Source organism: Eimeria acervulina, genomic scaffold (genome assembly GCF_000499425.1).
Source record: "Eimeria acervulina Houghton genomic scaffold, Eah_scaff548, whole genome shotgun sequence".
NCBI lineage: Eukaryota > Apicomplexa > Conoidasida > Eucoccidiorida > Eimeriidae > Eimeria > Eimeria acervulina.
In genome coordinates, this window is record NW_013549738.1 from 10,687 (window position 1) to 22,782 (window position 12,096).

Below are 12,096 nucleotides of genomic sequence, written 5' to 3' on the forward strand. Positions count from 1 at the left end.
GCGCCTGGGGGGGGGGGGGGGGGGGTTTAGGGTTTAGGCTCTTCGGCCCGCCATGTCGGCTGCAAAGCAGAGCGATGCTGGTGGGGAGGCCAAAGATGCGGGGCCTTCCCCTGCTGGAGAGGGCACTGGGGTTCCCCGTTCAGGGGCCCCCCGTGGTTCTGCAACCCTTTCTGGGGAGGACCTGTCCACTGCGTACAACTTGGGCCTCCGAAACAACAACGAATTGACTCAGCAACTCCTTCTCGACCAGGTAGACTCTGCTAAAAGCTTTCGGAGAGAGGTGCTGCAGGTAGATAAGGCTGCAGAAACAACCGTTTGTGGTAAATAGGGTTTAGAGTTTAGGGCTTAGGGTTTAGGGTTTCCTCTGCAGGGCTGGTCCCGGGAAAAGATCGTCGCCGTCTTCAACCGACTAAACGAAGCGCGAGCGGGAGTCATTCGGAAGAAGGGAGATAGTAAGCCCAAGGGTTTAGGACCTCGGATGTAGTCTTGAGAAATAGAGTTTCCGTAGGGAGTATGAGACCGATAAGGTATTGTGGGGAGCCCCTCACACTCCCAACTCCACATCCGGACAGACCCTTGGATTTTAGGCTTTATTGTTTAGGATTTAGGGCTGGGTGGGTGTTTCTGCAGATGTGTGCTGCGTCGTTCGGCCTGCCAACCTTATCCCTGCCCTAAAACAACTCGACGCGCTTGACTACAAGGTTTACTGTGCCGTGGAGTTAGCGGGAAACACCGGTACAGCGTATACCCTAAACCATCGGCCGTAAACGCTAAACCATCAGTTGTGCCCCCACAGCACCGAGGCTTCCCGCTCTCAGGGAATAACGCCAGTGCCAGCTGCTCCTGGGCGCATCGGCAGTACCGTGCTGAGAGTGCTTGGCTTGACGGCGTAGGGCTTGGCGGTTCAGGGTTTGTGTTCAGGTGTATGGACGGCGGACATTCGGAAGAGCACAGGCCTCCAGACTCACATTATCCAGCGAGGGGTCCGCAATCTGTGCGAGAATCTGCAGCTTATCAAGCCTGTGAAGAGTATTCACGTGAAGAACAGGAAAATGTATATCCTAGCTCACATGGAACCGGCTAAAGAGGTGCGAACAAACCCTCTGAGAGGTCTATTGCCTTAACCCTGACTCGTTCGGGATCATCATGCTATCGTTTAACGCGGGGCTGGGCTTTAGGGTGGGATCTGCCTAGTCGGTGCTTGGGAGTGGTCAACCCGTACCCAGCACAATTGTGTAATTGGGGTTTTAGCTTCAGCCGTTAACATTTAGGGTTTAGGGTTTAGGGTTGAGGCCTCAAGACTGCTGTGCCGCGCGCTTACAGATAGCTGGTGGCTCCTTCTACACGAATGGGGAGTTTAACGAGCAGCTTGTGGAGGTACGAACTGGCGGGGGTTAGGGTTTGAGGTTAGGGAACTAGGGTTTATGGTTTGAGCTTAAGGGTAAAACTGCGAGCCACTGTACCATAAATGCCTTTTCCTTGTTTTTGCTGTCAGAAGTGGGCGTTGACGGTTCGGGGTTGAAATGGTCGTAGCACGAGGCTGCAAGGAGGACATTTTTTTCTGCTCTCTGCCACTGGTAGAGACCTAGGATTTAGGGTTTAGGGTTTGGGGTTGAGGGGTGTTGCTGTTTGCAGCAACTGCGCGAGCGACTGGCGATGTTTTTGTCCAACGCCCGGTCTTCCACCTTCTCGGCCCTTGTGGCTTTTATGCGGAGCAGCGGTAACTTTTGAGACACGAAATAATTGAATATGGCTACTCGGTGTATTTGAGTCAATCTGCATGTTGAATGCTGGGTTGCATTTATCTTGACATCTTGAAACCGTCTGTGCGGGCTCAGCCCAGCCCATCCCTCCCCCATTCCTCGCACTGCACTCTGCCCTTTTAGTGCATGAAGAGCTGGCGAACGATATGCAGCTCCACTGCGCTCGCTGTTGCAACAAGTGCAGCAGGTGTAGCCTGTTTAGTAGCTACAGCTAGTGCAGAGACTGCAGCAAGTACAACGAGTGCCGCACCACCAAGAGCAAATGCAGCAGCCAGCTGCTGCGACGCGTGTACACTTCAGGTGATGTGGGCGGCGGCGCCTTCACGGACGAGGATATATCTCAGTTGGTGGCGACCCTCGAGTGCGAAGACAAAGTAGCCCGAATACGCACAGGGACGGAAACTACCTTCGTCGTAAGTCAGTTCTGCTCCTAGCGATATTGTGCTTGCTGATGCCGCTGTCGTGTGACGGGCGCCTGGTAGCTGGGCAACTCCCAGGCCGTTGTTCGGTGCTTGTCAGCCTTCCAGAGAAGCAGGTGATGGCGCTTCTGCTCCCCGAGCGACAGGAGCAGAAACAGGGGCAGCCGACTGTTGTTATTTTGGTGTGTACGCACAGTGGAATCAAAGTGAAAACCTGCGTCTGCTCGACAGCGTCCCGTGCATCGGCTGCCCTCTCGTTGGGGACTGCAGCGCAGATGGGAGAGTTAACCCGAGAGAATGCACATACCTCTCCCACTGGCTTGGGCTTGACGTAGATGTAAGGGTTTAGGGGTTCGACTCAAGGGCATGGGGTTGAGGGGACAACGCGGATCGCTTGGGGCGCACGGGCTTGGGCTCACGGGAATAGGCCTTAGCCTCCACTGCATTATTAACGTCTTTCCTGGTGCCTCGTTAGTGTGGTACGCCGACGTTCGCGAAGGCGTGAGTTTGGATTGCGGATGAGAGCTAGGCTGTTGTTGTATTATACTCTTCAGGTAGAGGTGGAGGGCGAGGCGGAGGTTGATACGTAGCGCGAAGAGCGCATGCGAGCTTGGACTGGCTTTTTAGGGCTGCTGCTTTTTGGTTAGGAGGAATCCGGGTGTACCCTGTGGCTTTTACAACTGAGCTGTTTAAGCGTTTGTTTCTTACCGTATTTTTTCTGCAATACTGGAAAAAACCTTTGTATCGAGGCAACCTACCCAAGGCGCAAAGGAACTGACGCGCGGGTAGGCGCTACCCACTTAGGCGAATTGGGGTTCCGTCTAGGCTGAGTGCTTGCCTAATGGGAAGCACCAGCGACCACAGCACACGTAGAAGCTCGATAGCGTTGATCTGGATAGCGCACAGTTTCCACTTCAAGACTTCCCTTCACACAATTCCACGACAAAACAAAAGGTGTTGGCGGCTTTTCCCTGCTTAGGTGGATCCTTATATTTGTAGTCAAAAGGCCTTCGAGCCCCTCTAGAGAGGCACTCTACGCTGATATTGCTAGCGCCACACTAGGTTATGCCTCAGGACTTGCGGTACTCAGGGATTAGCTCTAGGCGTTTAGACATGGGGGAGCAGCAGTCCTCCATATGCCTTTGGGGTCCCAAATTTTGCTTTCGAGCGCGAAACCACCCAACTAACAGATGAATGGACGTGGGGTTTAAATTCGACGGCCCTCCGGACACTGCTGCATGACGCCCTTAGCAGCACCAGAGTCATGCCGTGCAAACATCAATACTTCCGAGGAGCTGCCTGAAGTCTCAGGTGTGGTTGGAAATGAACAGCAGCACAACACCCATGACTGCGTTTTGGTGCAGGTAGCGGAGAGTTGGCGGGGTGCATCGGCCGATTCTCTAAAGATGCAGCAAACTCTATGCTAGGAAATAAAAAGTGCTACTTTCTTGAGCAGTTAGGACACAGCACTACCCGGTGGTGCGTGTGTGGTTGACAACTACAGATGCGACTAATTTGTCACTTGGTTGTTGCACGCTTTCCAGTGCCAAGAGCGGAGTTAGCCTGTGATTCACGATAGCAGGCAAAGTTTCATCTGCCCTGTGCCACGAGTGAACAGAAAATGCCGAAGCAAACACCCACATGCCACTCTCATTTCACCCCCAGCACGTCGATGTTGGTTGCATCGAAGTAATGCCAACTCTAGAGCTGGGAAGGCACCATTCGAGTCCACCAGAGCACTCCAGATGACTCCGAAGGAGATGGGCATGATATGAAATGCAACAAAACGATGAGTTCGGCACTGTTAAGTAAGCAGTAAAAGAAAAGAGACTGACGTGGCTTCGAAGAGTCAAAACGTTTCAAACTCTCTTTAGAACTTTCACTGGCTCGCGAAGGTAGGCTCAGTGTAACGGTATAAGAAAACCAAACTAACGGAGCCGTCCAAACCTGATGCCACTGCGCTTTTGCGAACAGTAAAGCGCCACGCCGGTCCTACCTCTCAGTATATTGTCCCAATCAACGACGCGATGCACTTGCTGTGAAGTGCTCCTGTGCGCCTAATGAGACAGGGTAGTCAACTGCGAACGTGTCGGGGAGGAGCTGCAAGCTCAGCGGCAACCTGGCAGATAGAGACACTTCCAGACGGCGCAAGCGTCTTGATCACGTAACCTGTGTCCCTGCTCCCTGCCTGGTGTCTCCACCGCTTGTGCTTCATTCGCACGGGACGCCACTGTGGTCTTTGCTGCCGCTGAATCGCTTCCTTGTCATGCAACTCGTGAAATGCATCCACAACTACTTTCTCCATAGGCTTTGACACTAGTTCGAGAGAGTGTTTCCTTTCTCTTGACTTGGTAGGCTGCTGGGATGTCTCGCACGTAACCTATTTGGTAGCTCAGCGTAGATTCCTGCCTTCTGGTCATGGGTGCGTGAGGCATTTGTCTCTTTGGTTGCTCAGCATGCAGCAATCTCAAGCCTATGCACTCGCCGAATTTATGAAAATCCACCCCTCAACTCCCAGCGACCTCTCTGCGTCAGTCCGGTCCTTACGGAGCGACGTGCTGTTGAAGCTAATCCAAATCCTCAAGTGCTCTGGAGACCTGCTAACTGTTCACTGCACAGTGGAAGCAAATTTTTTGCATGAGATGGAGTACTAAAAAAGGGGACTTAAGAAAACGTGCGGGTTGATAGTTGTGGGCTCCGTGTAACCACGTTAACCGATGGATCTCTCCCAAGGATCGATTCGTCTCGATTCCCGGTACTTGCAACTTGCAGTTACCTTGACTGTCACTGCTCTTAATGCCCGCTAATTCACTGCTAGATCGTGCTCACTATCACTTTCCAATTACAGTTTTGTGCCACCATAGGAGATCGCTGGCATCGTCCTTGCTCCCACCAGCAGAGCCAGCTCGAGGCAGTTTATTCTCGAGCTCCAAATGCACAGACGGACCTTCTCAGACTTCCACCCTGTACATCTTTAATCATACATTTCCCATTCGCATGAAGAACAGTTCTTGAATGCATACACAGAAAGCACTCACTGGCAAGAAAGTGACCTTCATGCCCCGAGCATGTGGGTTTAATTGTTGCTGGACCGGAACTCATTCAGACACTTGCTTAATGATCCTCCAAAAGCCTCACCTAGTGTGGATTTACGAGTGGTGAAATGCATCAAGGATCTGGGCAAGATATCTGTGAGTACACCATGCCCGCAGCCTCGATTACGCAGTACGCTGAGGAAGTACATTGGTACACGTTCTTTCGGTCCATTAGAGACTGAAGAACCAGGAAAGCATATTGGTGTCTTTTGATGCTCGTTACTTTCTAGGCAAGAAGTGCAAGCAAGCAGGAGTCAGCGGGTACGAAGACACGGAAAAACGTACGGGCAGGGGCCACACATATGGGGTCGCAGGGAATTGCGTCTACGCTATGCCATCCTTGAGGATTCTTTAGATCTGTAATGCTAATAAAATAAAAATGCATATGACTTTGCCAAACAGACGGGGCTACAGCAGTTCGAGTCCCATTGGGCAGAGACGGGCAGCTGAGACGGTCGCGTGACCACCGGCTTGAGCACGAAGGGATTTGCGATAGATCTAGAAAGTGTGCTGTTATGCATGAAGATATACATGAAGACTCTCAGGCAAATTCGTCTGGAACTTTGCACTCTTGAGAGAAGTGGCACTCTGAGTCTAAAAGTTGAAGATGCCTCGTGTTCACGTGCTCCTACCGCTTGCCTCGATGCTGGTGACCACTGCTCTGGCAGCAAACGGTTCGAATGAAACAGCAGACGTTTCACTACAAACAACTTATCCTGGTGACCAGGGTGCTCATTCACAGCTGGATTCCAGGAGCAACGGTAGCCCCTTAGACACGCGTCGGCGCGACGCGACTGCTGTAGTTATCCTTTCGGCTGTGGTAGTTGCGGTCTTCGTCGTTATGCACAAGCTCACTGCTGTGGACGCCACGAAGCAGAGCTTCACTGAAGACTCTTCCGAGCAGCCTCGAGCAGGAGATCAACAAGCCACCGTAAGCAGCTGCTGGGCGTCGGAGAGACGCGCAAGTCGTAGCATGCATTGCACAGTGGCATCTCTCGTACCATAGAAACATGAAGGATTTGAGGCCCTTATAATGGCCATGTGACGTGTATTGCCGTCGTGTTTCCAGTTCAAAGGTGAGTCCGTGACACGCTTAAAGACGTGTCCATACTAACGCAAGGCAGCGCGAACCGTGACTGAGATGACACCCGTTGAAGAAGCGTTATTGAGCGAGGGTGGTGGATGCCCCTTTGTCTGTTGATTTCCAGGTAAGGTTATGGTGGGGGTGATGTTTTTGTGTCTCCACAGGCTGCAGTGCAGTTGCGTTTGGGGGGCATCAGCCTACTGCGGCTAGAAGGATGATGCTCATTTTTACACGTGTAGGAATACCCAGAGGTTGGATTTATCAGTGTTTATTAGGCTGTCCAGTTTGAATTTCTGAGGATCCTGTGCTGGTGCTGTGCCGCTGTGGGCCCGGGTGCACCGCAGTTAGTGATGTAAGCCAATGTAGAACACGCGGCCGTGCTGTGGTAATGTTCTGAGATAAATGAGCAAGCCTTACCACGACTAAGTGCAAGGGCCTCTCCCATTGCAGATTTTAATGTTTAGGGAGACTAATGCTATTCACGGGCAGTGCTAATACATCTGCAAGTAAGGTGGACCAGCGGCTGCGCAGGCGATGAGCCGAAGATGGCCGGGCGATTGAGGTAGCGGGGCACTTGCGCATTCAGCAACACCGTAGAAATCGCTCCGATGTGGCTTTTAGCAGGTGCGTGCATTCGGCGGGAAGCTGAGTATGTTGGGAGTCCGCCAGATGTTGCAAAGGCCATGATCGTTCTAAGAGGAAAGGTAGGTGCTGGTGAGCATTATTTTTGCTGGCGTGTGAAGTCACGCCACGTGAATTACACATTCTTCGGAAGGAAGGGCATTCCACGCGTGGGCATGGGAGGAGATGCACGCAACACCTTTGGGAGATTGGTTTTGGCAGCGTAGAATTCCTACGGGGCACATGGTTAGCAGCTCCACAACCTACCTGCGGTGTAAGCTGCCGCCGGTTTTCTGGTTCGAGTGGCAGGCGACGTAGATTTCCCCTTTGTATCCGTTCGGTCTGATGAGGCGAGGAGAACTCGTTGACTGCCACAGTTAGAGTGTGGCTTTTCGTGGGGTCAGCTTGAAGGGAGAACGAAGTTCGTGACAGCCAAGAATGTGTTAGTAAGGCAACGCCAGTCATAATCGCAGCACAACTGTTTGGCTACTCCTAAGATTAATCTGTCCATTAAGCCGGCGACTGCTCCAGGCTTATGGATGGCTGCAGACAGTGAGTTGTGTATACTAAATGGCCCACCAAGTGGGCAAGGCAGCAGACTGGGAGTGGGCGTTGGTGCTGTGCCTAGGTGGAGTGCTTGTTTGCAGCATCGTCCTTCTGACTGTACACCCCACGCATTATTTGCGGTAGTTCGCTGATGAGTCCCCGTGTACGTTGATGAGCTGCATCACGCTGTAGTTCGGAGTTGGGACCTGTCGCTCCTGACCTCGTGGGGCTGATTGCCGCCCCAAACCAGCGGAGTGCGAACCGAACGGCAGGAAACACCCAGATTACCAGGACTGGAGGCGCACTCTCGCATTCTCTAGTGTCAAAGCAAACCGAGGACTAACACAGCTGAATCTTAGATAATTACGGTGGATACCACCATTGCTGCGAGCGCATCGGTATCGTTTGTGTGTGGTGGCCCTACTGCCTGCCCGGCCACGTTGCAGTGGCGTACGTGCGCAGATACATTTTCGGAACTTCTGGTGTCCTTTTTTCAATCATGGTGGCTACACTCGTCTTTTATATTCTGGGAGCCAATGCGTTGCCATAAGCACCGTTCTGGTGGGTAGAGTTCGCGGGAGGAAATTTATATACTGCCGGCTGAAACCCGTGTAAACGACCTACTTTGAAAGGCATGTGTGTCGGCAGGGAGCTAGTTATATGGGATGGCCTGCGAATTCTACAAGAGGTTCGTCACATCTGTACCTGAAAGCTTGAACAGACAATCGTAGCAGCCAAGAGGGGCAGGGCTCGTGATGGTGCAGATAGGTGTGAGTTGTTTGGCGAATGGTCGTATCTCCACTAGATGTCTGAAAGGAAATGCAGCGGAGACCAACGACAGAGTGAGGAACAGCCAAGCAACTATGCGAAAGGGCACATTTTATCGCAGGAAGTTCGTTGCCGCAAGGAACAGCTATAATTGGACGACCTTAGTAGTTCTCAGAGGGAAGGCAGTTGCTGTTTGGCATTACTGTGGACGGTGATGCTAAAGCCTCTTTTGTTCCTCGACGCTTAGTTAAAATCCCAGAGGCGAAGGCGGTAATGGCGTCCATGCTAGATGCGCAGCTACCTTGACCGTTTGTCGAGTCTGCAATAATCCCGTCCTATACTTGCATCATTCTAATTACAATCTGTGGCATGGCATATTCGCGCAGAATTGCCACTGTAGTAATCGTGGAGGGCCAGGCCGGTTCTGGTGGAAAGTGGTGGTGCACACCTTTCTTTGAAGAGCCATGAATTCAAAGTGTGTACATGATGTCAAGTAGACAGCCACACGAATGTTTGGAACTACTGCGGGATGCGTAAGGAACGTGCGCTGGTTGGAGCGTCGGTGCCAACGGCGTGTTGGTGGTGTTCGTACCTCGCTGCCCAGACTGAGTGGCGGATGTAGAAGAGAGTGAAGTTGTTGAGGGCCATAGCCTGTGCGTTCTTGCTATTGGACTGGTCAAGAGCAGGACTAATAACTGCCGGGTGTGCGGGGCACGTGGCTGGCTTTGACTGGCTGGGGGGAGCCATTTCGTGGTGGGGCGTAGACTTCAGCTTATGCCACCATGAAGCGTAGTAGATGCCTTGGGTAGTATATTTCTCCCATCATATGGCCTGTCACATTCGCATTCCATCGATTTAGGTAAGGGAATTTCCAGGGTGGGAATTTCCAGGGTGCATTTCGCCTCAGACGTCCTCCAGGTTTTGGCCGGGTTCGCATGAAGAAGGGGGTCACTTTGAAGAGTTTTCGAATCAGAGGAAATTTGCCGCATGTGCTGTGAAGGACAAGCATGAGAGTTTCCCACGTACGTAGTGCTGGGTGAGGCACGTGTTCTGGTGCTGAATGTTGGCGAGTGGAGGTACCAGATCGTTTGGAAGTGGTGTCAACCACAAAGAAAATTTCTTTGGATATGCAAGACATTCTGCTTCTAGCACGTTACGCTCGTTCGGCGTTGCAACGCGGGGTGGCAGGAGGCGCTGGGGCCAGTTCCGGTGAACGTTTATGTTTACTGTTAGTGAGTGAAGGCATGCCATTTGGCGGATGTCTCAGGAAGAGCACTGGGGAGGACGATATGCATTTGTTGGCACATTAAACAGGGTCCCTGAAGGGAGTCTGAATTTTCAGAGATTCGGCGTAGTTTGTGAAGCACTTGTAATTCCAGGGAGTTGCACACATACTCCGCACCAAGAATTCATGATGGGCATTTTTGTTCGTAGTGGCTGGATGGAGGGCGTCTGCGCAGTGGCGCCGCTCTAGTGCCATCAAGACCTAGCAGTATGCAGCATTGAGCTACGTGCATCGAGGAACGGCAGTGCGGCTTGAATGCCAAAGACGAAATTTGCTGGCTGTCTCACAAGCGTGCTTGCCCAAGGTGGAGAATGTTGGGAGAAGGCTTTTAGATCCTCCGTTGCATCATGTGGTAGTCGCAGCTGATGCTTGCTTTCTGTTGCAGTGAATCGACAGCAGGACAAATTGAGAGCAGTGTAGGATCTGATTCTTGCTGATTTGGGACCTCTCAGTGGCAGCTCGGGCGCATATTCAATAGGTCACCAGCGGTCGACTGCGACGTGCAGATAGTGTATTGTATGCATCAGATGGAATGCTAAATTGGCGGAACAGCACATCAGTCTTGTGCGGTCCGGCTGGCAGGTGTGCTAACCCGCCGTTGCAAGGTGCAATGGGCCTTTGGCTTGTCAAATTTTTTCTTGTGAAGTTCTTACAGGCTGCCCCTATAATGCTTGTCACTGTGCGGGTTTCTTAGGAAGACCAGATGCAGTCAGTGTTTCGATGCGGGTGAACAGTCTGAAGCCCCTTTATCCCAGCGGCGCAACAGGACGTCGGGCGCTGGCCGTGCGGGGCTAACCTGTAGCAAATGCAGGCGCATGGCTATGGTCGCAAGAAAGACGTGCGGATTTGAGTGTGAGCTAGTGGTACAGATCCTATCCTGCTTGACAATTTGCCCGTGGGTGACGCCGTCCCGGTTGTTTCGGGCTCTCTTTGTGGATTTGACTACTACGCCATGTTGCAAGGTGTGTTTCAGGTGTGTTCTTCGTAGGCAGCAAGGTGGCCTTATGCATGAGGGAACTACGACTGCGGAATAGTCAGAGGCACAGGAGGCATTTTCGTAGCCTCCATTTCGACCAAACGATCCGCGGGGTCTCCTTCACGCGGTGCGATATTCTATAGTGTGGGGAATTTCGCAACGCAAGGCTTGTGGTGGTGTACACTAGTGCACCCACTGATGGCGCCTGGAGCCATGGGCACCGAAGCCTTCCTTGGCAAAGCAATGCCGAGATTAGCATTTCTGTGCTGACGAATTCCACCAACGGTTCGTCGCATGCCTAGTCCAGCATAGCCTGGAGATTTCGGCGTGCAGATAGGTACGGATGGGGAGATATGCGTTGGCAGATACCGGCGTGCGGAGTGTTGGTGAATTTGCGTTTTCGATCTGAGTGTGCGTGCTGTGGTGTGCATTTAGTGCTGCGATTAGCCGACCAGATAATTCGAATTGAGACTGCGCATGCAAGGGTTACTTTCGGCCAAGCGCACGGCCGAGCTGCAAGGGGACCTGACAGTGCATTTAACCGTGAACCAATGCGTGCGAGCAGACTTGCCTGCTAGCTCTAACAATAGGGGCCAAACGGCGACCGACTGTCTGCAACTACTTGATAGCATTGACGTATATAAGGGTGGACCAGTTGAGTAGCCCCTGGATTCTCTAACTCGTGTTCAGACAAAATAAACAAGGAACTGAGCAAACTATCTACGGCCCAGCACGTTCCTCACATGTCTATCACCGTTCAGTCTGGATGCGCAGTTTTGCCTTTGTGTGCCGACTGAAGTGGCAGTACCTGCGCAGTTTCGTTGCTTTCTCAGGAAGTTCGTCACAAGTGCCCCACCGCTCGACAGCACGACGGTGGTGTGTTGCGCGATAGGTCAAGAGCCCGGCGTGTTGCGAGTGGCGTCGAACTGCTAGTAGAAGGGTGAGGCAATGTGTGAGGGTAGGCGTAGGCATCCCCTTTCTGTGTAGACCAACAGGACAGGAGCAGCGCAGGTTTGCATTGTAAGAAGAGCGTGTAGGAGTGGTAGTATAGATGGATGGGTGTGCGAAGACGCGGGATACGCGTGGAGCATCATATGCGTGGAGCATCGCTGGTGTAGAAGAAGTTTGCGGCGGTGCTTATTTCTTGTTCGCATTCATTTTCTGCCGTCGATGGTTGTTGGTCGGTTGGGTTTTCGTGGAGCTTGCTTCCTCGTGAGACACGTAGTATATGCATGGCGAGCGGCGTTTGAGGTGCGTTGCTGGATATTTTAGGGGACGCTGATAGGGGGCCAATGTAAACAGTTGGCGCTGCTAACCTTTTGGCTAGCGACTGTTCTTTGGAGGCGTGCAAAGCGCAGTTGTTTTGGCGCCTTGAGGCGGCGTGATACGGATGGTCGAGAGATTGGTAGGCAGGGGGTGCTTGCTGCTTGCAGTTGAGTCCTGTGCGTTGCATGGTGACTGGATCGGTAGTAGTAGGAGTGTAGGGGTGTGCGAATGGGCAAGTGCAGTGAGCGGCGCTGCGTGTGTGGCATCAATGGA

At 52.4% G+C, this 12,096-nt stretch overlaps 2 protein-coding genes across 2 annotated transcripts; both read left to right on the forward strand.

The window, feature by feature from the left end:
• Positions 1 to 52: 52 nt before the first annotated feature.
• EAH_00042390 (DNA-directed RNA polymerases III, 39 kDa polypeptide, putative) lies at positions 53 to 2,772 on the forward strand (the record flags this gene model as incomplete). Its single annotated transcript, XM_013395089.1, has 8 exons — positions 53 to 250; positions 371 to 452; positions 631 to 735; positions 922 to 1,088; positions 1,636 to 1,720; positions 2,064 to 2,176; positions 2,379 to 2,519; positions 2,737 to 2,772. The coding sequence occupies 8 exons, from the start codon at positions 53 to 55 to the stop codon at positions 2,770 to 2,772; spliced, it is 927 nt and encodes a 308-aa protein (XP_013250543.1).
• Positions 2,773 to 5,884: 3,112 nt separating this feature from the next.
• EAH_00042400 (hypothetical protein, conserved) lies at positions 5,885 to 6,579 on the forward strand (the record flags this gene model as incomplete). Its single annotated transcript, XM_013395090.1, has 2 exons — positions 5,885 to 6,208; positions 6,526 to 6,579. 2 exons carry the CDS (start codon positions 5,885 to 5,887, stop codon positions 6,577 to 6,579), a joined length of 378 nt encoding a protein of 125 aa, XP_013250544.1.
• Between the last annotated feature and the right edge of the window lie 5,517 nt (positions 6,580 to 12,096).